General features: G+C 39.3%; 6 protein-coding genes and 1 long non-coding RNA gene across 10 annotated transcripts; 3 read left to right on the top strand and 4 right to left on the bottom strand.

Annotated features, from left to right (window-relative positions):
* Positions 1-200: 200 nt before the first annotated feature.
* On the top strand, positions 201-1,932 carry LOC130696629 (lipase 1-like). The gene is made up of 9 exons (XM_057519730.2): positions 201-324; positions 380-557; positions 619-733; positions 805-891; positions 953-1,109; positions 1,171-1,329; positions 1,392-1,476; positions 1,535-1,692; positions 1,756-1,932. Exons 1-9 carry the CDS (start codon positions 220-222, stop codon positions 1,903-1,905), a joined length of 1,194 nt encoding a protein of 397 aa, XP_057375713.1. The 5' UTR covers positions 201-219; the 3' UTR covers positions 1,906-1,932.
* Positions 1,933-2,805: 873 nt separating this feature from the next.
* Positions 2,806-4,878, top strand: LOC130696677 (tachykinin-like peptides receptor 86C). Its single transcript, XM_057519784.2, has 8 exons — positions 2,806-3,176; positions 3,256-3,367; positions 3,467-3,568; positions 3,901-4,029; positions 4,106-4,177; positions 4,260-4,425; positions 4,490-4,683; positions 4,743-4,878. Exons 1-8 carry the CDS (start codon positions 2,999-3,001, stop codon positions 4,804-4,806), a joined length of 1,017 nt encoding a protein of 338 aa, XP_057375767.1. The 5' UTR covers positions 2,806-2,998; the 3' UTR covers positions 4,807-4,878.
* Positions 4,879-6,749: 1,871 nt separating this feature from the next.
* LOC130696651 (uncharacterized) lies at positions 6,750-7,614 on the top strand. The gene is made up of 2 exons (XM_057519756.2): positions 6,750-6,853; positions 6,916-7,614. Exons 1-2 carry the CDS (start codon positions 6,794-6,796, stop codon positions 7,612-7,614), a joined length of 759 nt encoding a protein of 252 aa, XP_057375739.1. The 5' UTR covers positions 6,750-6,793.
* LOC130696582 (membrane metallo-endopeptidase-like 1) lies at positions 7,458-11,385 on the bottom strand. Its single transcript, XM_057519667.2, has 17 exons — positions 11,238-11,385; positions 11,091-11,176; positions 10,887-11,012; positions 10,641-10,802; positions 10,482-10,565; positions 10,199-10,404; positions 9,941-10,138; positions 9,743-9,856; positions 9,537-9,678; positions 9,351-9,468; positions 8,993-9,266; positions 8,822-8,928; positions 8,706-8,764; positions 8,581-8,632; positions 8,448-8,515; positions 8,241-8,383; positions 7,458-8,181 (listed from the first exon to the last, which is right to left on the bottom strand). The coding sequence occupies exons 1-17, from the start codon at positions 11,306-11,308 to the stop codon at positions 7,840-7,842; spliced, it is 2,352 nt and encodes a 783-aa protein (XP_057375650.1). The 5' UTR covers positions 11,309-11,385; the 3' UTR covers positions 7,458-7,839.
* A 513-nt stretch (positions 11,386-11,898) lies between these two features.
* LOC130696581 (neprilysin-like) lies at positions 11,899-23,284 on the bottom strand. Of its 3 annotated transcripts, XM_057519665.2 has the most exons (20): positions 22,874-23,284; positions 22,677-22,749; positions 22,459-22,601; positions 21,417-22,397; positions 21,269-21,354; positions 21,056-21,190; positions 20,811-20,972; positions 20,662-20,745; positions 20,378-20,583; positions 20,118-20,315; positions 19,901-20,014; positions 19,698-19,839; positions 19,512-19,629; positions 19,149-19,422; positions 18,974-19,086; positions 18,858-18,916; positions 18,733-18,784; positions 18,598-18,665; positions 18,389-18,531; positions 17,922-18,329 (listed from the first exon to the last, which is right to left on the bottom strand). In XM_057519665.2, the coding sequence occupies exons 4-20, from the start codon at positions 21,485-21,487 to the stop codon at positions 17,988-17,990; spliced, it is 2,367 nt and encodes a 788-aa protein (XP_057375648.1). In that variant the 5' UTR covers positions 21,488-22,397; positions 22,459-22,601; positions 22,677-22,749; positions 22,874-23,284; the 3' UTR covers positions 17,922-17,987. The 3 variants fall into 3 exon arrangements, with proteins under 3 accessions (XP_059351465.1, XP_057375647.2, XP_057375648.1); XM_059495482.1 differs by lacking the exons at positions 17,922-18,329; positions 18,389-18,531; positions 18,598-18,665; ... (14 more) ...; positions 22,459-22,601; positions 22,677-22,749 and adding exons at positions 11,899-12,280; positions 12,342-12,484; positions 12,558-12,625; ... (11 more) ...; positions 14,913-15,035; positions 15,116-15,201 and having other exon boundaries at positions 22,874-23,077; XM_057519664.2 differs by lacking the exons at positions 17,922-18,329; positions 18,389-18,531; positions 18,598-18,665; ... (15 more) ...; positions 22,677-22,749; positions 22,874-23,284 and adding exons at positions 11,899-12,280; positions 12,342-12,484; positions 12,558-12,625; ... (12 more) ...; positions 15,116-15,201; positions 15,266-15,463.
* Positions 15,982-17,299, bottom strand: LOC130696692 (uncharacterized). 2 transcript variants are annotated; one of them, XR_009421066.1, is made up of 4 exons: positions 17,177-17,299; positions 16,492-16,591; positions 16,228-16,281; positions 15,982-16,174 (listed from the first exon to the last, which is right to left on the bottom strand). It is a non-coding gene; the product is annotated as an uncharacterized LOC130696692 (long non-coding RNA). The 2 variants fall into 2 exon arrangements; XR_009002693.1 differs by lacking the exon at positions 17,177-17,299 and adding an exon at positions 16,858-16,958.
* Positions 23,285-23,936: 652 nt separating the features above from the next.
* Positions 23,937-27,677, bottom strand: LOC130696583 (neprilysin-4-like). Its single transcript, XM_057519668.2, has 18 exons — positions 27,594-27,677; positions 27,447-27,533; positions 27,207-27,379; positions 27,060-27,145; positions 26,872-26,991; positions 26,651-26,812; positions 26,282-26,571; positions 26,024-26,227; positions 25,846-25,959; positions 25,633-25,774; positions 25,358-25,572; positions 25,115-25,291; positions 24,938-25,038; positions 24,813-24,871; positions 24,702-24,753; positions 24,567-24,634; positions 24,370-24,512; positions 23,937-24,313 (listed from the first exon to the last, which is right to left on the bottom strand). Exons 3-18 carry the CDS (start codon positions 27,257-27,259, stop codon positions 23,972-23,974), a joined length of 2,328 nt encoding a protein of 775 aa, XP_057375651.1. The 5' UTR covers positions 27,260-27,379; positions 27,447-27,533; positions 27,594-27,677; the 3' UTR covers positions 23,937-23,971.
* Between the last annotated feature and the right edge of the window lie 150 nt (positions 27,678-27,827).

Raw genomic sequence — 27,827 nt, 5'->3', positions numbered from 1 at the left:
TAGCCGCCGCTTGACGAACGCTGCTTGAAAACGGTACTCCAGCTTAAGCCGGACAGCCATTCGTGTTCAGAAATCCCCATCGGCGTGGTCGAAAGGTATAGAGGGTGTAGGGATGCATTCCATTTCTTCTTCATTCTCATTCATTAGGTGTACAATGGCCCTTATACCTGGCTGCTAACTGTTTAGCTGAAGGATCAGTTACCTCGTCCTTTGTTGGGAATGCGACTAGTTATCTTGTTCGTCGGAATCCTGGTGTTGACGTTGGTTAATCACAGCCTTTGCATTGCTACCAATGTCCGTAATCCAGATGCCACCATGTCAACGGTACGAATGTGTCATGTCTGTGTGTCCAATGATTCTGAATACTTTTGTTCTTTAGGTGGAAATCATTCGTTCACGTGGTTATGCTTGCACCGTCTACCATGTCACAACAGAAGATGGATACATCCTGGAATTGCATCGTATCGGTTTGTCAAATGGTCGACCTGTATTGCTCCAACACGGTCTATTGAGTACAGATATTGACTGGATCACCAATCCTGCCAGTCAATCCCTAGGTAAATATTATAAGTTAATAATTTGTTTTGTCTGCAATTGGCTATTGCATTCTGGATACAGGCTTTCGTTTGGCTGATATGGGCTATGACATTTACCTTTCAAACTCACGAGGAAACACATATTCGAGACGACACGTCCGGCTGGATCCCAAAGCAGAAGCATACTGGAATTTCTCGTACAACACTTTCTAAACGAATATCAAATGTTGTAATTAATGCAAAACATTTACCGGTGGATGGCTTACAGATACGACGAAATGGGATTGTATGATGTGCCTGCCAACGTTGAATTCATTCTCAAGTTGACTCGACAACCCAAGTTGATATATATCGGGTAACAAGTTGTATACAAGAATGGATCGTAAACAGGATTAACATGCTTCATGTTGTGGCAGTCATTCAATGGGTGCTGCCATATTTTACATAGCAACAGCAAGTCGGCCGGAACTGAACCATAAAATCGATTTAATGATTGGCTTAGCACCTGTTGCCAGTATGGCCCATTTCAATAGCCCTGTGAAGGCCCTTGCCCCTCACGTGGACGCTATCCAGGTAATAAGTTGAATAGTAGAAAATTATAAAAATTATTTTTAAGTTTTTTTGCTTACGTCAGTTCTTTTTGCGAGCCACACGCACCAGAGCTTTCCTAGCCAAAGAGAATTGGAGTCGACGCTTTCAAAAATCTGTATGCCAGCATACGTTGAAAACGATCCAGCTCTGCCAAAATGTCATCTTTTACATTACGGGCACCGACAGAGAAAATTTCAATTCTGTAAGAGCAATAATTGTATTAGTGAAAGTGCAATTTCATATCTTCCTATATCATTTACATAGTCAGTGCTCTCCGTTATCGAAGGCCACTTCCCAGGAGGAACATCAGTCAATACGCTCGCTCAATTTGCACAGGGATACAACACAGGTGACTGAAAAATCAAAGTCGTAATTTTACAAAAGTTTGTTTTTACCGTCTGGTGCAGGTAAACGTGAAGGAGAACAATTCCGGGCCTACGATCACGGCCCTTCCGAGAATTTACGACGTTATGGTGTTTCCCGGCCTCCATCATACAATCTTAGCCTGGTGACAGCTCCAGTGTACCTCTTCTGGGGTCCTGGGGATTTGCTTGCTTCACCCAAGGTATCGTTTAAAGTCAATCAAGATGGTACCAAAATAGATTGTAACTGTAAATCCTACCAACAGGATATCGAGTGGCTGTCAAAACAGCTAGGCAACTTGCAGTCATCTGTAAGAGTTGATTGGCCCGAGTTCAACCACCTCGATTTCCTGTGGGGGATAAATAGCAATCGACTACTCTACGACCCTTTAATGGCTTTGCTGCCCGATCCGTGATAACTTCCGTCTACAGATGCTCAAACATTTTTTAAAAATAACAACTTACAAGAAAGTATAAAGGATGATTTTCAAAGTTGGTACAACATCGGCTATCTTTTTTTCTGTTATTGACCTCGTCGAACAACTTAGTAAAGGAAATCTTCAAATGCTTTAGCAACTGGACTCTTTGACATCTGAGAGCTATCGAACTGGTCTTGACTTTCTCTTCATTTGGAAACTGTTAAGGCGCATGTCCGTCGGTGCTACCTTTTCTTTAGCATCGGGAAAGGAAAATCTTGTAAAAGGCCTACGATCTATTAGATGTTATATCTAGCTTTTGAACGCCAGTATACAACATCCTGACAAGTCGGACGCTGAGTGGCATTGAAACGTTTGTTTTCGATTATAGTTGTAGAGCGTGAAATTCCGCCGCACAACCGGTAAGCACATAAAACCGGAAAGGGAAAAATCCTACTAATTGCCAATTCTAGCTTGAAATATTGTTTGATACAGTTTATATGTAATAATTTAAGATTTCGTAAATTCATTGCAAGATATCTTAGGTTCCCATGCTTTAATATAGAGTAATTCCATTTAACAAGATTCCAAAAGATCAAAAATACTCGTATCCATGAGCCACTAAGCCTTGCATTAAACACGCAGTCGGTGAGTGGAACATGCAATCAAAGAGAAATTATCACTTGATTGGTGGCCAAATTCTTTGAAAAGCACTAGCTTTCTTAAATTAAAGTGGCAAGCAATTCACTTCGTTACTACCTATATGTTAAGAGTAAGAAAATAAACAAACACTGCTCGTTGAGAAGAAAGAAGATAAGAAGAGGTACATTTAAATTACATAGAAATAGAACCGGCTGCAGAAAAAAAAAATAAGGAATGAATGACTAGTCTGACACGATCCCTATCAAATGTGAAAGTGGCAATCAATCTTCAGTTCTTTACTTGCACGCTACCCAATCTAATAGCTCGAAAGCAATTTATCATCACATAACGCGATGCGGATACCATAAGTGTCGCACTTTATTAAGTGTAGCAAACGACGCTAATTTATTTTTTCTCTTACCCATGCAGTGGCCCTCTAGACTAACTAAGTATGAAAGAACTCGTTATTGGCGGAGAAGCAAACGTTTACCTGCTGGTGGCTTCCAACATGACTGGACTGTCTACGTCACAGTTGGACGCGGATGAGAAGACGGCCTGGATTTTTGCATTTGGTGTACTTCTTGTTGTCGCTACAATGGGAAATAGTTTAGTTACGTGGTTCATAATAGGTATTAAACTATACGGCTTTAATAAATAATGATAATAGGAAAAAAAAAACCTTGAAAATAAAATTCCAATTTTCAAAAGCTCGACGACGATTGGCCAAAGCTCATAGCTGCTTCATGCTGAGCCTCACAATAGCTGATTTTGCTATGCTCTATTTAGAAGGCATCTTCAATTTCATTTACATCATTGATGGGTAAGTTTTTTAACGTCCTTGTGGCAATTCCCCTGAAAAAGAAAAATCAATTTCAAACGATTTTTTCGTTAAAATAAAGGTTAACATTTATATCATTAGGCACTGGCGATATGGAACTGCATATTGCATGATCGATAGATTCCTCTCTGAACTAACCAACGCAGCAAGCATCTTTACATTAACCGTTACATCTTACGATCGGTAACTTATAAGCCGTTTTATTTATCGAACTACCTCACTCGGTCGATACCTTCATGCCGAAGGGTTTCGATTTGGTAACGCTAGTTAAAGTAACCCCCACTAACACGAAAACAAAGGTAACACATTAGATGGTAATTCAACGCGGAAAACGAGGCTTCGAATATGGATAGTATGTAGCCTATTGCTGCGAATGAGTATCGAATATGTATTTACGATTCCTATAAATAACATCATTATTGTGCGTCACTGTTGAAATACCACACCCTGTCTAGCACTTGAGTTACACAAAACCTACTTTGGCAATCCTATACTCTTTGTTTTACTTGGTATAGATACCTGGCAATAGTTAAACCTTTCTTCCCGAGATCGACACGGAAGAGTGCGGTTCTCACCATCTTCACTTGTTGGATCATCGCCGTGATCCTCGCTACGCCCAATCTTTTGTACTCAAACGAATTCATGTACGGTAAAACCCAAGTACTCAAATATCTTATGCTGTTCATGTTACATAACATTTTGGGATATTCAAATTCTTAGCTCCTCTGGCGAGGATTTGACTAAGTGTGAAATTGTATGGCCCGAACAAGACATGATACTCAACAATTACTCGTGAGTACAATGTTTTCGCAACCTACTTTACATCGTAGTTGTTAAGTAATTGATATGTTTCTTTAACGATTATCGAGCCCAGGTACAGAATTCTAGTGTTCCTAATTACATACCTTCTACCATCGGTGTCCATGGCCTACTGGAACTTCCGGATTGCTGTCGTGTTGACAACAAGTACCGTCCTAACCATCGAGGACCATGGAATACGAAATAATCTTCAATTCAGTGTCCTTGTCAAGAAAAGAAAAGTATGCATATAGCGTTGGAAATGAGATTTAAATCTAAATGACTTACGCTTTATCCACGTTAAAGAATTTAGCCGGTGGCATGTGGGCGATATTGGTCATCTTCTGCTTGTGCTGGTTACCCTACCAGACGTACTTGATGTACCAGGCTTTCCAGACGGAAGAGAACGTCACGACGAAGCGGATTTACATGAGCGTTTATTGGCTGGCCATAGCAAATGCTGCCGTTAACCCTGTACTGTTTTATCGCCTGGATAAACAGTAAGTTCAATTTTCAATACCATGTAAAAAAGTCAAGGCTATAACTATTAAGCATTTAGGTATCGCGAATGCGTTCGTAGCTTTTGCAAAAGGATCAGCAATTGTTTTAAAACGCCTGCGTAATGGACCCCGGCACCACTTTCCCTTATTACAAAGGAGCTGCATAAAAGCTTAATCAATTCGTGTACGACATCGTTAATGGAACACGCTGCATACGCCGGATGTTGAAAATTTATTACGATGCTACAATATCCTGTAGGAGAAAGGATCGTATTTTCAGAGCTAAATCATTACGACCCTATTCTATTTGTAAAACGCACACTCCAACAAGAGTTGGTAAAAAATTTACGTTCATTCGTCTGGTTCTTACAGATTTTTACATCTATTCCTAAGATATATCACTACACCTACTATTTACGGTTTTAAATACATAAATTATACTATCATGGACTACCGTTACAATAAAGAAGACATACTTACCTCTTCGTACACGACATTTGTGTTAAGAGCCTTTCCGTGTGAAGTGTTGGCGTATTTGTTGCAAAGAAAGCCAATTTCTGACTTTGATTTGACAAAGCGTTACTGTTAATCAGTATGTAGTTTCGTGACAAATAGGAATGGTGGTCTCTACACTATGGACGTACAACAAACGAATTTAGATGAACAAAGTTTCGGGAAAAAAATGGTTTACTTTGGTTACCTTTCAATAATGTGGAACGTACCATGTTGGTATGAGATGTATGCAAGTTGGATTTATATCGTACGATCCACTGCTTCCATATGTCCTGCTTTACCTGTCTGTTTTTCCTCATTTCTTCTTGTTCGATGTTCAACAGAGGAACAGGGCGGTCATTCCGTTGATGTCTGCATTATATAGTCAAGCTAGAGGAATAAAAGAACAATCAAAACATGCCATCAGCATGTTGCTATGCATACCCGATTAATGCTTCAGTTTTTCATGAACGATGTGTCGAACTGTCATCAATACCATTAGTAACTAATCAGACTTTAGCTTATCAATTTGATAACGTTATTAAATGGTAAGTTTCGTGTTCACGGACATCGATATAGCAAATGGGTATCAAAGAATTCACTTACGTCGAGAACACTAAACTCACCGAACGACAAATGACAAGAAAAACAAATTTTCAAATAAATACCGTCCAAACACAAGAACGTACACCCCTGTCAGAAAGTCAGCATGGTCTAATACAAATTTTGATTGAATCTACAGTAAGCCAGTAAAAAAATCTATCACATCAAAATAATGTTATGCACTACTGTCAACAGCTATAAGCTATTAATGAAAGATAATAACATGGAAACGTAATTCAATACCGAAATGTATGCAATAATGATTCCATTCAAACGATAGTAAGTAACGCCTTTTTCTGCCTACGCGATTGTCACATTATAGGGCTACTTCACTTGTTAGTGGTACGAACAAACACTTAGCAACAGATAGGTGTAACACGTGAAAAAAGAAAGCCAAGAAAAGAAGCAACTCACTATCCTGATTGGACGCTCTTGCAACTCTGACAAAAATGAAACTGAAACGTGGCAACATCAGCCTAAATGGAGGAAGGGTTCGATTATGGGACTATTTCAGTTTCTTTCGAGAAAGAAGAAATAGAATCTGGCTCATCCTCGATACAAACGAAATCCAAAATGGCCGGCTTGTGCTGAACAGCATTTCCACCATGGCGAAAAATTATCACCTGTAATAAATTATTAAATTACGCCCTTGTAAAATAAATTTTTTTTAAATTGAATTTTTTAAAATCCTTGAACTAGTTACAAAACGGAAATGACTGCTGAGTATTGGAACTTTTCTATTTGAAGGGGGAAACCATGCACCGTCATTTCAACAATTGACAGGAATGACGATGACTTGTCAAACGTTTACGAATCATTTTCACTAACATGAGGAACGTGTATCACACACAACTAAGCAGCCAAATATACAAGACAATCATTCACAGAGAAATCAAGGATGTTACAAGGCCAAACCTGTTTCACTGGCATAAATTAGAGTGGACGTAACTGTTGTCGAGCTCTTTCGATTTCGAACATCGATTACGTACAGATGTTTTAAAACCTAATAGCAAGAATGCAATTCACTTTGTTAGTCGTCATTTCATCGCTCTTCATAGTTCATTCAGCTAACGCAGTAAGTTTTTCTCAAGCACCGTGCAATTTACACAAGTTAATAAACATACACGATGCACATAGATATTACTTCCATTACTGGTCGGTGTCTTGAGTCAACATCGACGTTTACAAGAGCCTCTTCCACCGCTATCTTTCCTCCTTATGCAACATTACCTGTCGAGAAACGTAACAATCCAGAATGCGGTTCATCTGGGCCGTTCTGCTCTTCAAGTGGTTTACACTGGTGGCCAACCGAACTATGATGCTGGACCAATGCAAAGCAGCGGTTACGTCGAACTTCCCCTGACTACGTTTTACGAAGGTACTATCGACGTGGACATTGCTGCGGAGCGTAATAACAGAATCACAGAGCCGGAACGGGCCGCTGCTGCTGGCATAGCATTTCGAATCCAATCCAGCAGCGACCAGTACGAATTAGTGTGTCTGAGAACGGCCAATGGCAGGTTCAATTTACCTCCGCCATCGACCGATCGTCTAGGAAGAGCAATCCAGTATACTTCGTTACCAAAATGGACGGCCGGAACTTTGAGGGATCAATTTCCTGGACGATATGAAGCGGCCGCCAAAATTGGGGAGAGACGATGGAACCACGTCAGCATATCTGTGCGGAATAATACTCTTGGTGTATACATCGATGGGCATCCTACGCCTGTAATTCAATCAGATCTTCTAGGTACGAATGCGCGAGGTTCTTTCGCCTATTGGGTTGATGATGGGACAAACGCCTATTTTACCAATTTAAGAATCGTTGAAATGTAACTGAAAAGGTTAAATTATTTTGCTGATATTTCATGTGCTTATTTTCTGTAGGAAGAAAAATAAAATACCCTCTTAAAGAGGATAGTCTGCATAAAATGCTGAATTAAGCCTGGATTAATTAACATTTTCGAATTTTTATGTGAGGCTAACAACCTTGAATGGAAGCATCAAGTGGTTAAATCATCAACAACTATAAACTAATGTCACTTTAAAAAAGGGTTATTCTTACCATACAGTACATTTGTTCGATGGATTCATGGGGGAACCGGCAGGACATTTGAAATGTTGGCTAAAATCATTCAAATTGGAGAGCGGCCCTATGACTCGATAACGAGTAGGAGTATGCACACCAAAAAGAGCTTGGTCCGCGAGACTTTCAGGGCTTTCATTGCTGCATTCAACAGTGGCAAATGAGAGAAAGAATATCTGCTCAGGAGTGTAATGTTCCAGCCCGGGTAGTCGCTTTTCAGGGCCGTTTCTGGCGACGTAGTTTTGATAAGCTCGGAAGGCTTCTCTAAGACCACCATTGTCTGCTATGTTTTCACCTAGCGTGTTACTTCCGTTTACCTGTGAATATTTCAACTAGTAATGATCATAAATCCGGTAAACATTTTGTATGTTTTTACGTGAAATGCATCGGTTTCTACCAGTTCCGGTAGAGTGTAATTGTTATATTGATCGACGATGCATTCCTTCTTTTTGTGAAATTCGTCCAACGTGTGGTTGGTCCACCATGATATTTCATGACCTTTCTTGTCGGTTTTGTAACCTGAATTTTAGATAAGGCAATGTTTAAATTATCATCCATTAAAAACATACGTTTTTTCTTGTACCTTCACTGTCGAAACCATGCGTGATTTCGTGACCAATTACAGCACCGATAGCACCATAATTTGAAGCGCTAATTTCGTGAATATGAGGTTTAATTAAAAAAAAGTAGAACGAAATGAAATAAGAAAATGTTACGCGAGACGCCCTTTGTCGTAAAACGGGGGCTGTAAGATTCCAGCAGGGAAAGCTAGAAAAATATTAAGTTGAAATGTATGAATTTAAAGAAGTTGTAGTTGAAAGGGCAATGGTTATAATAATACTTATGGAATTCAGCATTGGATGGTAAAATGCATTCACGACAGTCGGGAATGAGATCCACCTAAGGAATTAATACTGACTCATTGACGCAGAAATTGATGGCTGAATTTCACCTTACAAATTATCGCGATTAGTCCTGAAGCGAAGAAATCTTAAATTGTTCATCACCATAAATCGTTTGGCAGACTGAAAATTATCGAAATGCGTGTCCGGTTTGGTACTGATCTGAAACATGAAAGCCACAATGGGAATAAAAACGATACAACTACATGAAAAATTATTTCAGTACTCCGTGATATGCCAATTCAAGTGTAGTTCTATTGGTGATCCAATCTGGATAACCGATGTAATCTTTCATGGCTGCAGCTTTCTCAAGCGCATTGATTTTTGTCTCCTCGTCCATCCAGTTCGAATCCTCTACAAGAGAGCTGAAGGCCGTTTTTAAATTGAGGATCATCTCTTTCATGTCGATTTTAGTTTGTGGATCGAATGATTTTTCAACATATTGAGCGCCGATGGCGAAGCCCATCATATCTTGCACTCTTTCCAAACACCAATCTTCTCTATATTTAAGAAGAAAAATAAAGTGCAATGTCGTAAAACGAATAGTATCTTAGTGAAAACAAAAAGCCATATATTAACTCTACCTGGATGGTATTGGAAATGGACCATAAATGGCTTCGTCAAATTCATCCGCCATGATCATAATTTCATCGTTCAGATCGTAAATGTGTTCAAGTACGAGTCGCCAATGAATGAAATTAGCTATCCTTAGCAGCGATAAAATGTAAATTTCCAAATTGATCAAATAAATCGATGTAAGGCGGTCTTACCAATAACTCTGGGGGATGTCTGATCCAGCAACTGCAGCAATTTTGGAAGGTATTCTGGTTCGCTGACAACAATTTTCTCATCAGGGTTGATTGAGACATCAGCGATGGAATAAATGTCGGTGAGGTGTTCGTGCCAGTTAATCTACTCCACAGTCTCTATTAACTCCAAAACGTACGGTACGTTAATTAAACTTTGTTTTCATTACTTGGCCCATTGAATTGGTTGCATTGGCACTGTCTGTCCATGCTTGCAGTTCGTCGAGGGGAAATGGATTATAATTTCGGCTCAAATTCCAGTCTGATTGATCCAACGTCATAATCTACGTAAAAATGTATCATAAATGTTTTTAAAAATATTCAGGCCAACGATGAACTTATAGAACATGCACGAAGGCATACTTTACATTAGCTAAATCAATGTGAAAACTGATCATGTCTGCAATATCTTTGACGATATCGGTATCATTGGCCCCTCCATCAATGGTATCCCTTACACTGAGCGCTACGGCGGAGACAAATGTGAAATAATCCATAACATGAGCACTAGTTAAGTTTTTGTCTCTGAGAATAAAACTAGGCACTCCCAGGGAAGGCTGGTCCACCTATAAAAACGAGAATGAATACACCAATGATGATAAAAGGTACACTTTATATCACTTAACATAAATAACGCTGATGTCGGTGTTGTTGAGGTCGACGAAATTAGACACTTGAAAAAGAAATCCGACTCCAAAGGTATTCCGGATGGATGCAGTTGCTTTTCGCCAGTCGAAATCATCGTCCGTCCAGTTAGACACTGTCATCGGCCACTGGCCGTAAGAATCTAGGATTTTAACTAAGGGCGTGATACCCAATTCTTCTATGGTATCTGTGACCGTGAAAAACAGTTAGATTTTACATTTCATGACTGTATGTCAATCGGTAAATGTTTTAAGATTAACAGACTCAAGTCTAGGCAGGCGTTGTACATGTCACGCGTGTTATTGATTGCTTTTGAATCCAACTCGGTGTTATACTCCATAAAGAATTCTATGAAAATGAAGCACATTGATTCAGGGTCAGATCATGAAATCGTGCAGATCTTTACGATTTTTCCTACTTTACCTTTAATAAAACGATTTATTCTTCCATCTAATATGCTGAATTGTGATATTTCTTCTTGACCACGAGGAATAAAGTTTTTCTTTTGCCATCCGCCGCAAGCAAATTGGTAAAAATTTTCGCACGGATCAGCCGATTCGTCCATCGATTCCATCAAAGCAGCCGCTGTGAATCACAGAAAAATCGGTGGAATTTATAGCTTAGAAGTTGATATGTTCATAATAAACCGTAATGCTGAATTTTACGCACCTGATAATATACATTCTTCCGTCAAACAAACGGAATCTTCGTGATTAAGTCGCTTCTCTTGCTGATCGAATCTGATGTCAAACAGCTCTCTGTTAAAGTTGTCTATTATCCTTCTTAAACGAAACACTAATAAACACGTTTAAGCCACTCGAATCACTCGGAACATCTTAGACATTTAGCAAACTTTAGTGGTTAGCAAGTTACCTTGATCGGCGAGGAGTCCAGTAGCTATAGCGAAACCTACTGCACCTACAAGAGTTCCCGCACCAATAAGGAATGCCTTCCTGGACCTGGACACTCGAAAAACGTCATTTCGAGATGTTAAATTTTAGCTAATGAATGACGACCAACCGTTTGAACTTTAGGTCATGCTCTTCAGGCAAGTCAGAAACTAATGTTGCAGCAGACGACCCAATTTCCATCTCAGTCTGCTAGTACTTGGCGGGTTTTTAAGGCGGGAAGTTTAACAGGTGAAGTTTAAATTTTATGTCCGTGCTTTTGATGTTACACAACGGATAGGGCTCACCGAACAACTGCAACGCGAGCCAGGAACTGCATTGATGTGAAATCAACAAAATTCACAAAGCTAGGCAGAAGCTTAACGTTACAATAATGATGGGGAACTTTCAGTTTTTAAAACAAAGGTTCCACTGGAGATTAATATGTCAGCAAACACAAAAGAATAATCACGAAGGTGCGAGTGATTGTTCTTGTTTTGTGAAATTGCTAATTTGCTCACGCGTAGTCACAGGTGGGTACAATCTCATCTCCAGTTACACAAAGGAACCAACAATAAATTCCGATTGATTTTCAGATATTGTTCTCAGCTAAACGGCTTGTTTATAAAACCAGTGTACGATTTCGTTACAGAATCCATATTAATGCAATACAAAATAAACCAAGAAATATCTCAATTCGTGCTTGGTCCGCTTTCACAATGAAATCTATCGCTGTTGGTCGACTTTAGGCGATTTAAAGTGTACAAGAAAGGTAAAGAAAATATTTACTTGACAAACTGATGATAGACACTGGTTAATTTAGCAAGCAATTTGTTACCAGACGGTGCATTTTTCGGGTCGATTCATTGGAGAATCAACTGGGCATTGAAAATGTTGGATAAAGTCGATCGAATTGGAGAGCGGTCCTATGACGCGATATCGGCCTGGACTATGAACACCGTAGAGAATTTGATATTCGAGACTTTCCGGAGTTTGTTGGCTGCACCAAATATTTGCATAAGAGAGGAAGAATATCTGCTCGGGAGTGTATTGTTCCAAACCGGGCAATCGCTTTTCAGGGCCGTTTGTAGAGATGTAGTTTTGATAAGCTCGGAAAGCTTCTCTAAGACCTCCATTGTCTGCGATGTTTTCACCTTGCGTGTTAGTGCCGTTAACCTGATGATCCAACATAAATTATCACCAACGGTTCCATACAGAAGTACCTTGTCTGTTATACGTGAAAAGCATCGGTTCCCTCGAGTTCCGGCAGGGTGTAATTGCTGTATTGGTCTATGATGCATTGCTTCCTCTTGTAAAATTCAGCTAGTGTATGGTTGGTCCACCAGGATCTCTCATGACCTTTCTTATCGCTCTTGTGACCTATTGTAAGAAGGCGTAAACGGTGTGCTTCATTATTTGTTTGCACAGCAATTCGTTTTCTTTTTTCTTTTACCGTAGTGATCGAAACCATGAGTTATTTCGTGGCCAATAACGACGCCAATAGCACCGTAGTTAAGGGCACTGCATTGCAGAATTCACAAATTTAGTTACAATGGAGAGAGTACAGGAATAAGTTAATTTACGCTAGACGTCCTTTCCCATAAAAAGGTGGTTGTAAGATTCCGGCAGGGAAAGCTGAAAATAATGAATTGAAAAGAAATAAAAGATTATAAAGTAGGAGGAGAGGGCTATTAATTATACTTATCGAATTCAGCATTGGATAATAAAATGCATTCACAACAGCTGGGAATGAGATCCACCTATAGAATCAATGTTACTCTGGTACTTAGACTTTTACGACTAATTCAATTATTTCTTACAAATTGTCACGATTGGTTCTGAAGCGAAGAAATCTTAAATTGTTCAACACCATAAATCGCTTGGCAGATCGGAAATTATCGAAGTGCGTGTCTGGTTTGGTACTAATCTGAAATATGAAAGACAGATGAAATAAAAAAGATGAACTAGATGAAAAATGATTTTCGTACTCCGTGATAGGCCAGTTCAAGTGTAGTTCTATTGGTGATCCAATCTGGATAACCGATATACTCTTTCATGGCTGCAGCTTTCTCTAGCGCATTGATTTTTGTCTCGTCATCCATCCAGTTTGAGTCCTCTACAAGAGTGCTAAATGCCATTTTTAAGTTGAGTATCATATCTTGCATGTCGATCTTAGCTTGTGAATCGAATGAATCTTCGACATATTTAGCACCGATGGCGAATCCCATCAATCGTTGTACTCGCTTCATACACCAGTTTTGCCTAGAACAATTAAAAAATTTAACGCTATTCATACGTACGTAAAACAGTTCTATTTGTACCTAGGAGGCATTCGGTATCGTCCAAAAATAGCATCATAAAATTCAATGGCCAAAACCGTCATTTCAATGTTGACGTCATAGATGTTCTCAAGAACAAGTCGCCAGTGAATAAAATTAGCTAATCTCGTTGATATATGAATTTCAAATGTAATTATGTATGGTCAAGCTTAAAATAAACGTAAGCTAGCTTACCAATTATTCTTGGTGATGTTCGGTCCAGCAGTTGAACCAACTTCTGGAAGTATTCTGGTTCGATAACAACAATCTTCTCGTCATGGCTAATGGAGACGTTAGCTATTGCATAAGTGTCTGTGAGAAGTTGGTGCCAGTTGATCTATTTCAAAGTCTCCCAGAATTTTAACGACAAAAAAATAAGCGTGCCTAAATCAAAACAACTTACTTGGCCAACAGGATCAGTTGCATTGGCTTCGTCTGTCCATGCTTGCAGTTCAGAGAGTGAAAAGGGATTGTAAAATCGCGTCAAGTTCCATTTTGCGCGAGATTCCTCTGAAGCCAAAATCTGCAATTGCATAGCAATTAATTAAAGGAATAAATGTTCAGTCAATAGCGAAATAAAGTACGTCGGCTAGTTCAATGTGAAAACTGATCAAGTCTTCAATGTCTTTGACGATTGCGATGTCGTTGGCTCCTCCACTGATTGCATCTCTTATGGCGATAGCAGCACCGGAAATGAACGTAAAGTAAGCCTTGGAAGAAGGGCTTGTTAAATTTTGGCCTCGGAGAATGAAACTCGGTAATCCCAGAGGAGGCTGGTCCAACTATAAAAGAACGGAGATGTACAGATTCTGTTTCGACCAACCAGACAACTCTATCTGCTTACATAAATCGTGCTGTATTCGGTGTTGTTAAAGTCGACGAAATTAGTTACTTCAAAAAGGAAACTATCACCGAACGTATTCCGGATGGATGCACTTGCTTTTCGCCAATCAAAACGATCTTCCGTCCAATTAGAGACAGTCATTGGCCACTGACCGTAAGAATCCAAAATTTTAACAAGTGGCGTGATTCCCAATTTCGAAATTGCACCTGTACATCACGCACAATACATTATTGTGTTTCTTTATACTTCTCAGAATAATTTCATGAAATTAAACATACCAGTATCTAAACAAGCTCTGTACATATTCCGTGTGTTATTTATCGGTTTCGAATCGAACATGCTGCTGTTCTGTTTAAAGAACTCTGCGAATACAACAAAATTACTATTACCAACAGAAGGTTTCTCAAATTGATGGAATTTGGAATACCTTTAATGAATCGTTGTATCCTGCCGTCCAAAATATCAAACTGTGATACACGGCCATAGCCGTTTGGAATAACGTTTTTCTTTCTCCATCCACCACAAGCGAATTGGTAAAAATCTTGGCAAGGATCCACCGACTCATCCATCGATTCCATTAGAGCAGCGGCTGTAATATGGAATTAACTAGTAGCCACATATGTTAACCTGTCTCATGTTTACGCACCTGATATGATACACTCTTTCGTAAAGCAAACAGGATCTTCTTGCTTAAGACGATCCACTTGTTCTACTTTTATCTCACGGAGCTCTTCACGAACATTTTCCAAATGTTTTCTGGAACGAAGCACTACGAAACGCAAATCAAACTATCAAAATCTATTCCTATCTATTAAAAATTCTAACTTGTTTTAGTTAATAGCAATCAACCTTGATCGGCAAGAAGACCAGTGGCTATGACAAACCCTACAGCACATGCTAGAGCTCCAGCGCCGATGAGGTAGCCCTTCCTAGAACTGCAAAAAAGAATTCGTGTTTCACTTAATGTGCCATTAAATCAGTGTAAATATTACAACTAACCTCTTTATCTTCGCATCATCTTCTGCTGGCGAATTACTAACCAGCGTCGCTACCGATGTGCCAATATCCATGTTGGTGTAGGAGAGCAAACGAAAACCGTTTTGATGTTGTCCTCTTGGATTTGGCTGTCGACTAAGTTGTGGGATATCACAACTCATGTGCCTCGATAGACATCGTACAAAGCCAATAGCATTTTACAAATGTTTTGTAAAAAAATTCGAGAAGCTCCGGCTTGCATCCAAAATCAAATTTGGCTGTTAACAACGGCCAAGCCAACGTTGCAATAGAGAAGAAACTATCACAGTGTGATTGTTCTGGGCACACTCAGAAAACGTGATGTGGAATTAGGAGAGCGTTTTCTGAATAGCCGACGACCTCAACAATTTCTTCTCCAGTTACACTCAAGAAGAAAATATCTATTCATATATGCAAGCGAAATCGATTGAAGTGGATAGCGTGCCCAACACTCGATATTTTTCAGGGCTGTGTGGGCCGTTCAAAATTTGTTGCCTTAGACCCTGTGTAGTTTGTTTACCGCATGAAATGTTGGCGTAGGAGAGGAAGAAGAGCTGCTCCGGTGTAAAATGCTCTAATCCGGGCAAACGGGCCTCTCTCCCCTCGATGGCCACGTAATTCTGATAAGCCGAAAAGGCTTCTCTAATGCCACCGTTATCAGCAATGTTCTCTCCTTGTGATATGATTCCATTCAGCTATAAGTAAAAATGCATCAAAAATTATTTTCGAAAGTCGATAAATGCGTTGAATTATTTGAAAAGCTTCAGTTCCAGCAAACTCTGGGAAGGTATAATTTCCATATTGTTCAATGAAACACTGCTCCCGTGATGTATCTGCTGGGGGTTTGATTACTCCATCACAAATTGATTCGACCTTCTTTATTCGCCTGGCGTCCTATAAAATCGAGAATTTTAGAGAAGATACACAATGAACTAATAGAAACACACCTTGATCATCCAATCCGTGTGTGATTTCGTAACCAATAACTGCACCTATCTCACCTTTCCAAAAAAAAAAAAGGTGGCTGTAAAATTCCAATAGAAAAAGCTGTCAGAAAATAATGATTTATTTTCTTTATTACATAAGAAAAGATTTGAATAATAACTTACTGATGGCATTGCCGAAAGAAGAACAAAAGGCATTGATAACTGACGGGAAATTTGTTTGAGGGGAGTCACTGATCGTGCGTAACAGTGGTATACTTTGGTTACCTTTCAATAATGTGGGACGTACCATGTTGGGAATGTTTTCTTCTGGTTCATTGTTCAACAAAAGAACACCGCCGCCGTTCCGTTGTGTCTGCATTACACGCTAGACGAGTAAGAGAACAATCAAAACATCAATCAATATGTTGCTTTTCATTTCCGATTAATGTTTCAATTTTCATGAACGGTGTGTCGAACTGTCAACAATACCATTAGTAACTAACCAGACTTTATATTCGTGTTCACGGACGTCGGTATAGCAAAAGGGTATCAGAGAATTTTACTTACCTCGAGAACACTAAAGTCATCAAACGGTAAACGACAAGAAAAACAAATTTTTCAAATGAATACTGTCCAAACAGAAGAACGTACCTGTCAGAAAGTCAGCTGGTCCAACAAAGATTGATTGAATCTACAGCAAGCCAGCCAAAAAACTTTACTACAGCAAAATAATGTTGTGCACTACTGTAAACAGCTACGAGCTATTAATGAAAGATATTAACATGGACATAATTCAATACCGAATGTATGCAATACTGATTACGTTCAAACGATAATAAGTAACGCTTTTTTTTTGGGTACGTGATTGACACATCATATGACAACTTCACTTGTTGGTAGCACAAAAAACACTTAGCAACAGACAGGTGTAACACGTCAAAAAAGAAAACCAAAAAAACTCACTCCTTACCGGACGCTCTTGCAACTCTGACAAAAATGAAACTGAAACGTGGTTTTCGTCACATTAGCCTTAATGGAAGAAGGGTTCGACTCTTGGCGCATTTAAGTTTCTTTCGAGAAAGAAGAAATAGAATTTGCTTCATCCTTATTACAGACGAAATCCAAAATGGCCGGCTTGTGCTGAACAGCATTTCTCCCAAGGCGAAAAATTATTAACTTAAAAAATAATTATTACCATAATTTGCGGCCTTGTGTAATAAAATTTAAAAAGCTATCGTAACGACATCAAGTCATTTGGATGTCGTGATCCTTGACCTAGTTACGAAAGGGAAATGACTGCTGACTATTAGCTCTTTCTATTTGAAAGGGGAAACCATAAGCACCGTCATTTCAACAATTGACAGGAATGACGATAACTTATCCGTCGGAATTTTTAAGGATCAATTTCTTGGGCAATATGAAGCGGCCTCCAAATTTGCGGAGAGAAGAGGGAACCATGACAGAACAAGTGCGGAATAATACTCTTGGTGTATATTTCGATGGACATCCTAAGCCTGTAATTCAATCAGATCTTCTAGGTACGAATGCTCGATGATCTTTCGATTAGTGGGTTGATACTGGGACGAACGCCTATTTTGCAAATTTAGGAATCGGTGAAATCTAACTGAAATGTTAAGTTCTTTTGCTGATATCTCATGTGCTTATTTTTTTTTAGGAAGAAAATAAAATACCCGCTTTAAAGAGGACGGCCTGCATAAAACGTTGAATTAAGCCTGGAGTAATTAACAGTGGATGGCATTAACAAAACACAAGCGTTGTTCTCACCACACAGTACATTTGTTTGATGGATTCATGGGGGAACCGGGGGTACATTTGTAATGTTGGCTGAAATCATCCGAATTGGAGAGCGAACCTATGATTCGATAACGGGAAGGAGTATGAACATCAAAGCGAACATGGTACTCGAGACTTGCAGGACTTCCATTACTGCACTCAACATTGGCAAACGAAAGAAAGAATATCTGCTCAGGAGTGTAACGTTCCAGTCCGGGTAATAGATTTTCAGGGCCGTTTCTGGCGACGTAATGTTTATAAGCTCGGAATGCTTCTCTAAGACCAACATTGTCTGCTATGTTTTCATTTCTCGTCTTCCTTCCGTTTACCTGTTAATATTTCAACTGGTGTTGATCATAATACCGATCAACATCTTACATGTTTTTACGTGAGAGGCATTGGTTTTTTTCAGTTCAGGCGGAATGTAATGGTTATACTGATCGACAAAGCATTGCTTCTTTTTCTGAAATTCTTCCAACGTGTGGTTGGTCCAACCTGATATTTTGTGACCTTTCTTGTCGGTCTTGTAACCTGAATTTTCAATTAGACAAATGTTTAAATCATCAATTATTAAAACACATACGTTTTTTCTCGTACCTTCACTGTGGAAACCATGCGTGAGTTCGTGACCAATTACAGCACCAATAGCACCATAATTTGTAGCGCTACAATCGTGAATATAAGGTTCAATTTTAAAAACGAAGAAAAAAAAAAAATATATGAAAATGTTACGCGAGACGCCCTCTGCCGTAAAAGGGGGGCTGTAAGATTCCAGCAGGGACAGCTAGAAAAATATTAAGTTGAAATGGGGGAATTTGAAGAAGTTATAACTGCGAGGAAAATGGTTATCATAATACTTATGGAATTCAGAATTGGATAATAAAATGCATTCACGACAGTCGGAAATGAGATCCACCTAATGAATTAATATTGACTCATCGATGCATAAGGTGATGGCTGAATTTAACCTTACGAATTATCGTCATCGGTATTGGTTGTGAAGCGAACAAATCTTAACTTCTTGATCGCAATAATTCGTTTTGCAGATAGATAATTATCGAAGTGCGTGAACGGTTTGATAATGATCTGAAACGTGAAAGACACTTGCAATAAAACACCGATGCAACAATGAAGAATGATTTCCATACTCCCTGATAGGCTAGATCAAGTGCAGTTCTATTGGTCATCCAATCTGGATAACCGATGAACTCTTTCATGGCTGCAGCTTTCTCAATCACATTGATTTTTGTCTCTTCGTCCATCCAATTTGAATCCTGCACAAGAGAGCCTAAAGCCCTTTTTAAATTGTGGATCATCTCTTTCATGTCGATCTTAGTTTGTGGATCGAATGATTTTTCAACATATTTAGCGCTGATGGCGAGGCCCATCACATTTTTCACCCTTTCCTTACACCAGTCTTCTCTGTATTTAAGAAGAAAAACAAAATTAAATTTCGTTAAAGAGATAGCATCTTAGTGCAAACAAAAAGCCGCCACATTAGTTAACCCTACCTGGATGGTATTGGAAATCCCTCAAAAATGGCTTCGTTAAATTCATACGCCACGGCCCTCATTTTATCGTTCAGATGGTAAATGTGTTCAAGTACGAGTCGCCAATGAATGAAATTAGCTATCCTTAACACCATTAAAATTTAAATTTCCAAATAGATCAAATAAATCGATGTAAGGCGGTCTTACCAATCACTCTGGGGGATGTCTGATCCAGCAACTGCAGCAATTTTGGAAGGTATTCTGGTTCGCTGACAACAATTTTCTCATCAGGATTGATTGAGACATCAGCGATGGAATAAATGTCGGTGAGGTGTTCGTGCCAGTTGATCTACTTCACAGTCTCTATGAACTCCAAAACATACGCACATTTAATTTTTTAAAAAAATTACTTTGCCCATTGAATTGGTAGCATTGGCCCTGTCTGTCCATGCTTGCAGTTCGTCGAGGGAAAATGGATTATAATGCCGGCTAAATTTCCAGTCTGGTTCATTCAGGGTCATAATCTATGCAAAAAGGTATCAAATGTGCAAAAATGTATCAGGAATGTTTTTAAAAATATTCAGGCCAACGGTGAACTTATAGGATTTGCGCGAAGGCATTCTTTACGTTGGCTAAATCACTGTGAAAACGGATCATGTCCCCAATATCGTTGTTGATATCGTCTTCATGAGCCCCTCCATCAATGGCATCCCTAACACTAATCGCTACGGAGAAGATGAATCTGAAATAATCCATAGAATGATAATGCTTTATCTCTTCATCTGTGAGAAGGTCAATAGGAACTCCTAGCGAAGGCTGGTCCACCTATATAAAAATGAGAATGAATATAAAAAAGATAATAAAGGGTGCAGTTTTTGTCAGCTAACATAAATAACGCTGAAGTCGGTGTCGTTGGCGTCGACGAAATTAGACACATAAAAAAGAAATCCCTTTCCAAAAGTATTCCGGATGGATGCACTTGCTTTTCGCCAGTCGAAACGATTTTCCGTCCAGTTGGACACTGTCATAGGCCACTGGCCGTAAGAATCCAGGATTTTAACTAAAGGCATGATGCCCAATTTTTCTATGGAATCTGTGACCGTGAAAAACAGTTAGATTTTACATTTCATGACTGTATGTCAATCGGTAAATGTTTTTAAGATTAACAAACTCAAGTCGAGGCAGGCGTTGTACATGTCACGCGTGTTATTGGTTGCTTTTGAGTCCACTTCGGTGTTATTCTCCATGAAGAATTCTGTGAAAATGAAGCACTAAAAATTCATAAAATCATGCAGATCTTAACGATTTTTGCTATGTTACCTTCAATAAAACGATCTATTCTTCCACGTAATATGCTGAATTGTGATATTTCTGCACTGCCACGACGAATAAAGTTTTTCTTTTGCCATCCACCGCAAGCAAATTGGTAAAAATTTTCGCATGGGTCAGCCGTTTCGTCCATTGATTCCAACAAAGCAGCCGCTGTAATCATCGAAAAATCGTTGGATTTTACAGCTTAGAAGTTGATATGATCGTAAGAAACCTTGATGCTGAATTTTATGTACCTGATAATTTACATTCTTTCGTCGAACAAACGGGAACTGCGGGAACTTCGGGATTAAGCCGCTCCTCTTGCTGATCGAATATGTTTTTAATCTGCTCTCGATTAACGCTGTCTGTCTCCCTTCTAAAACGAAGCACTAATAAACACGTTTAAGCCATTCGAATCCCTTGGAACATCTTATATATTTAGCAAACTTTAGTGGTTAGCAAGTTACCTAGAGTTACGATGAGCGTAATAACTATAACAAAACCAACCGCACCTACAAGAGTTCTCACACTAGTAAAGAGTGGCCTTCTGGAACTAGACACTCGACAAACGTCATTTCAATATGTTAAACTTTAGCTAACGAATGATTGACTAACCATTTGATTTTGGGTCCATGTTCTTCAGACAAGTCAGAAATCAGTAGTAGAGCAGGCGACTCAATTTCCATCTCAATCTGCTAGCACTAGGCTGGTTTTTAAGCGGGATGTTTAACAGGCGAAGTTTTAAATTTATGTCCGTGCTTTTGACGTTACACCACTACGGTGATAACTCATTCTTTGGATAATACAATTCTGTTTTACTGGAAGCACAATAGATGGATTTGTTTTACCAGTATGCAACAATAGTTCCCACAAAATTTACTAGACTGTTTTAAACACAGTGGCGACAGACGGAAGCTGCTTTAGAGAGTATGACAACGAGATAGGGAAAACATAAATTTTCGTAGACTGGCGGTGACTAACGCTTTGGAATTAAATAATTGCCTGCCTGGCGTCTTGCAGACAACACTTGGAAATGACCAAAAATTGCGGGAAAGTAGGAATAAGTTGGGTGGATGGAGGGTAACAATGTGCTTTTTAGATATTTTCATCTTAACCTGGGGGAGGGAGGTTGGGGGTCTAACACAAAATGACTATACTTAACTTTTTCTAGGCGTTTTTCATAACACGGGGGGCGTTAGAAAAAGGTGTCTAGACTTAATTACCCAACCCGACTAACAGGACTTTTGCGCCAAACCAGCCCTTGGTCTGTCATGGTTGGTCAGTTTTCACAACGAAATCTAGCGCTATTGATCTAGTTCAGACAGTTTCAATTGTAGAAGAGAGGTAAAGAAAACATTCACTTGACAAACAGATGATAAATACTGGTTAATTTAGCAAGCTATTTGTTACCAGACGGTGCATTTTTCGGGTCGACTCATGGGAGAATCAACTGAGCATTGAAAATTTTGGATAAAGTCGACCAAATTGGTGAGCGGCTCTACGACGCGATATCGGCCTTGACTATGAACACCGTAGAAAATTTGAAGACCCCCCATTGCCTGCGATGTTTTCACCTGGCGTGTTAGTGCCGTTAACCTGATAATGTAACATAAATTATCACTAGCGGTCCTATACAGAAGTACATTGTCTGTTATACGTGAAAAGCATCGGATTCCTCGAGTTCCGGTAGCGTGTAATTGCTGTCTTGGTCTATGATGCATTGCTTCCTCTTGTAAAATTCAGCTAGCGTATAGTTGGTCCACCAGGATCTCTCATCACCTTTCTTATTGCTCTTGTGGCCTATTGTAAGATGACGTAAACGATGTGCTTTATTATTTGTTTTCACAGTAATTAGTTTTTTCTTGTTTGTTTTACCGTTGCGATCGAAACCGTGAGTTATTTCGTGGCCAATCACGAAGCCAATAGTACTATAGTTAAGGGTACTGTACTGAAAAATTCAAAAATTAGTTACAATGGAGAGCTTACAGGAATAATGTTAATTTACGCTAGACGTCCTTTGCCATAAAATCCATTTAATGTGCCATTAAATCCGTATAAATATTACAACTAACCTCTTTATTTTCGCATCATCTTCACCTGGCGAATTGCTAACCAGCGTCGCTACCGGAGTACCAATTTCCATGTTGGTGTAGGAGAGCAAACGAAAAACGTTTTGATGTTGTCCTCTTGGATTTGGCTGTCGACTAAGTTGTGGGATATCACAACTAATGTGCCTCGATAGACATCGTACAAAGCCAATAGCATTTTACAAATGGTTTGTAAAAAATCCGAGAAGCTCTGGCATGTATCTAAAATCAAATTTGGCTGTTAACAACGGTTGCAATATAGAAGAAACTATCGGAGTGTGATTGTTCTGGGCACATTCAGAAAGCGTGATGTGGAATTACGAGTGCGTTTTCTGAATAGCCGTCGACCCCAACAATTCCTTCTCCAGTTACACACAAGAAAAAAATAGCTATTCATATAGGCAATGAAGGAAGTGATCTTGTCTTAGTAAATTATTATTCATTTTTCAAAATAGTATGATTATTATAAGAGCAGTCCTGGTGTTTTTGAAAAAGCATACATCGGTTTCAATTTAACGTGCCCAACAGATTAACTTTAACTAAATTAATTGTTTGCGTTTAAAAATAAGTTATAGGCTACATAATCTAAAAAGAAATAATTTTCTTCTCCTATCTTTATCTTTATACATTGTTATGTAACAATGTTTGCATATCGTTACGTCGTAGTTCTTTTCAAATCCGATAAAAAAACCGACTTATGTTTTCAAAACCTATATATAGCTATAGCAATGGGTGATTCACATGCTAAATTAAACGAGGATGCCGAAAACATATTTAGTTTTCGCACGGTGTTAATAGTTTTTAAGTTATTTGCATTCAAAGCGGTCGAGCGTGGAAACCACTTTGATTACTTCTCATTCAAAGATTACGTAATGAACGGCAAAACAGATATTTTAATCGGAATCAACGTTCAATTTTGTTTAAGATAAGTGCGTGTCATCGAAATCCAAGTCAAACTTTTAAACCCGACGTTTTCATTTTCCAACCGACCCTGTCACTGATGACGCGAACTTGTGATTTTGTATTTCAGTTTATCGATTTTTCAAATGTTTTACAAATGAAAGATACTAGATGATTTGGTCATTACCAAAGAATGCATTTGTTGGGACGGTTCATGACACTCCCGATTGGGCAATGAAAATGTCGAGCGAAATCGATTGAATTGGATAGCGTGCCCAACACTCGATATTTCTCAGGGCTGTGGGGGCCGTTCAAAATTTGTTGCCTTAGACTCTGTGTAGTTTGTTTACCGCACCAAATGTTGGCGTAGGAGAGGAAGAAGAGCTGCTCCGGTGTAAAATGCTCTAATCCGGGCAAACGGGCCTCTCTGCCGTTGATGGCCACGTAATTCTGATAGGCCGAAAAGGCTTCTCTAACGCCACCATTATCCGCAATGTTCTCTCCTTGTGATATGACTCCATTCAGCTATAAATAGAAATGCATCAAAAATTATTTTCTAGTAGATTGATGCGTGGAGTTACTTGGAAAGCTTCAGTTCCAGCAAACTCTGGGAAGGTATAATTTCCATATTGTTCGATGAAACACTGTGCCCCCTTGATGTATCTGTTGAGGGTTTGATTACTCCACCACAAACTGATTCGACCTTCTTTATCCGCCTGGCGTCCTTTAAAATCGAGATTTTTAGAGGAGATACGCAAATTAAATAATAGAAACACACCTTGATCGTCAAATCCATGTGTGATTTCATGACCAATAACTGCCCCTATCCCACCGTAGTTTAGGGCTCTGTACGACGTAAAACACTGAGCATTTTTAAATAGGTTAAAAAGAAAGATATACTGTATCTAATTACGCCAAGCGACCCTTTCCAAAAAAAGGTGGCTGCAAAATTCCAGCAGGAAAAGCTGTCAGAAAATAATGATTTAATCTTTTATTACATAAGAAAAGGTTTGAATAAACTTACTGATGGCATTGTAGAAGAACGAATAAAAGGCATTAACAACTGACGGGAATGTCACCCACCTATCAAAGAAAAACAGATTTGCTTAATGTGCTCAATAATTATCAATGGCAATATGCAAATAATACACTGTCCGATCTGTTGGTAAACGGAGGGCTTTTAACTTGTCGTGCTCTAAAAATCGCGTGACATTAAGGGCATTCTCAAAGTGCTTGCTAGTCGTCTCCACCTGAGGTGAGACCAAAGAAGAAGAAACCACGTTATTGTTATTGCCAAACTTTATTGATATATTGGAAAGAACAAACCCCTTCGTAAAGCTGGCTCAGCCGAGTTTTATTAAGGATCCAATCGGGATACGCCACAAAATCTTTCATGGCGGCTGCTTTCTCCAGTGCCCGGATTTTAGTCTCTTGATCCATCCAATGTGATTCTTGAACTAGGGTATTAAAAGCCCTTTTGATATGGCCAATCATTTCAACGGCCTACAAAGAGATCGCTAACCAATTCAACAACAATTGTGATACAAATTGATTTGCTCGAAATCGTACCTCTTTTCTGGCTTGTTCGTCGAAAGCCCTTTCGACGTACAGGGAACTGACAGCGAATCCTAAAGTGGAGGCAACCTTATTGACACACATTCGCCACCTTGGCTGGGGAACCGTTGCTCCGTAAAACACCTTCCAGAATTTAAATGCCATTGAATTCATTAGCTGATTTGTAGATTCACCAGCTTTCATCACCAAACGCCAGTGGATGTAATTCGCTAAATTTGTTCAAATCAAATTACTAAAGTGAAACATAATCCAAGATTAACGAGACGTACCTATGACTCTCGGTGATGTTTGGTCCAACAATCGTACAAGTTTGCGGAGGAATTGGGGTTCTTTGACGATAATTGGTTCGTTTTCAGACACTGTCACGTTCACCGCCGAATATATATCATTGATATATTTAGTCCAGTTAATCTTTAATATCCGTTTTTAAAAAGCAATTTGCAATTAAAGTTGTTTTAATTGATTTTTTGTTATTCCCTTACATAACTAGTTGGCCGATTCAGATGTATAACATTTGTCCATCGTTGCAGAGCTCCAAGTTGCACAACATTGTACATCCTCGTCCTGTTCCTCCGTTCTTCCGGCCTCGTTTGGATCTAGAAAGAATCCTGCTTTACACATTCCGTCACATTTCTAAAGCGTTCTAAAACTCATGTTTACCTTAGCAAGCTCGATCTGGAAATTAATCATCTGCTCCACTTCACGGATGATCTCGGAGTCATTCGTCCCACCCTGGATCGCATCTCGAACGGCCTTGGCTGATTCAAATACGAAAGTAGCATAGGCTTGCATAATGCTAGCTGTTGAATTGGACTTTGCATTGATCAGAGTGGAATACGGAAGCCCAAGATCGGTTTGATCCACCTAAATTTTTAATTTTCATTAGAAATCTTATGTGATTTTCAATTTTTATCTTACGTAAATGGAGCTTTTATTGGTGTTTTTCCAGTCGAGGTAGTTGTAGACTTCAAAGAGAAAGCTTTCACCCATGTCTCTCCGGATGGAAGTACTTGCTGATTTCCAGTCGAACTGATCGGCTGTCCAGTTGGACACTGTCATGGGCCATTGGCCGTATGAATTCAATAGTTGAATCAGCGGTGTCAAGCCCAATTTTTCAATAGCATCTGTATCCATGCAAGCTCGATACATTTCTCTTGAGCTATTAACGGGTTTCGAGTCCTGGACGGTATTTGGTTCACTCAAAATGTCTGCAGTATTCAGCAAATAATTGCCGTGATCAAATCAGTTCAACTTTTAAATTAAATGCTCTCTTAATTTCTATAATACCTTTAAGTATGTATGTGAGTTGTTCTCTTAGAACATGGAATTGGCCCCAGCGTGAACTGGCATCCGGAATGCTGTTTTTACGGAGCCAACCACCACAGGCAAATTGATAAAAGTCATGGCAAGGATCGACAGTCGGATCCATGGCTTCCATCAAAACAGCAGCTATACGAGGACCAATCATCATGCCGATATTAAATTTCTCTCTTTTTTAAATGGATTACCTGAAACAACGCATTCTTTGGTGTTGCAAACAGGATCTTTCTCTTCGAGACGAGCGATCGTTCCTGCAGCCGTTGCCAACTGCTCTTCCACGACGGCCAACTGTTTGTTGGATTTGCAAACTGCAACATCGTGGACAAACTATTTATCAAACTGAAGACAAGAGCAATTCTTAAAAAGTCTTTTATACCTCGATAGCCCAAGTATCCGGTGGCCACCATGAACACTATGGCACTGATGAAAGCTGCCCATGCTAGCCAGCGGGATTTTTTCTTACTAAGTCAAAGAATTGAACAATTGAAAATTGAAACCAATTGGAATAATTCTGTACACGTACATTGCCGTTGGTGAGAAAGAATCTGCCGCTGTGACACCACCTGAATCTGCCATTGCCTTCTAATAGTTGACAGCAACGTTCAGACAGTCCGTCCACGTTCGTAGTCTGTAAAGAACCGATTTGTTCAATCAGCGTCCGTTGAAGAAAAAAGCTTCGATTCTGGTTTAGTTTAGCTATATGTACAAATAGAAATTCAGTTAGTAATGGCCCAGTAATTGGATATTATAGCAAAATGCCTACCGAAACTCTGCTCATCTAAACGTACGTGACCGGGAATTCGAGACAGGTGTTCTGCATCTTTTTTCTCACGCATCATCATCGGAAAGACTACACGAATGAAGCAACACTTAACGTCTCGAATGATAATCAACAGCAATTCAAGCTCACCAGCACATGTTTACTCCATGGATAGTGTTCCTTTTGTTCACGAGTAGAACAATGTGAAGACATTGTCAGCTTCAGTAAGACTTGCAGGTTTCAGTTTCAACTGGCAATATGGCAAGTTAAACATATGAGCACATCTGCCTTAATGATATCTGTGTCGGCAGAGGGGGCGTTTATAGAGAACAGACATGCACAGTCTGGTAACCTGTTAGCCCTACTACTGTATGCCCTACTAGT

The sequence above is a fragment of the Daphnia carinata genome, chromosome 5 (assembly GCF_022539665.2).
Source record: "Daphnia carinata strain CSIRO-1 chromosome 5, CSIRO_AGI_Dcar_HiC_V3, whole genome shotgun sequence".
Classification (NCBI taxonomy): Eukaryota; Metazoa; Arthropoda; class Branchiopoda; order Diplostraca; family Daphniidae; genus Daphnia; species Daphnia carinata.
This window is presented reverse-complemented; position numbering and strand designations above follow the sequence as displayed.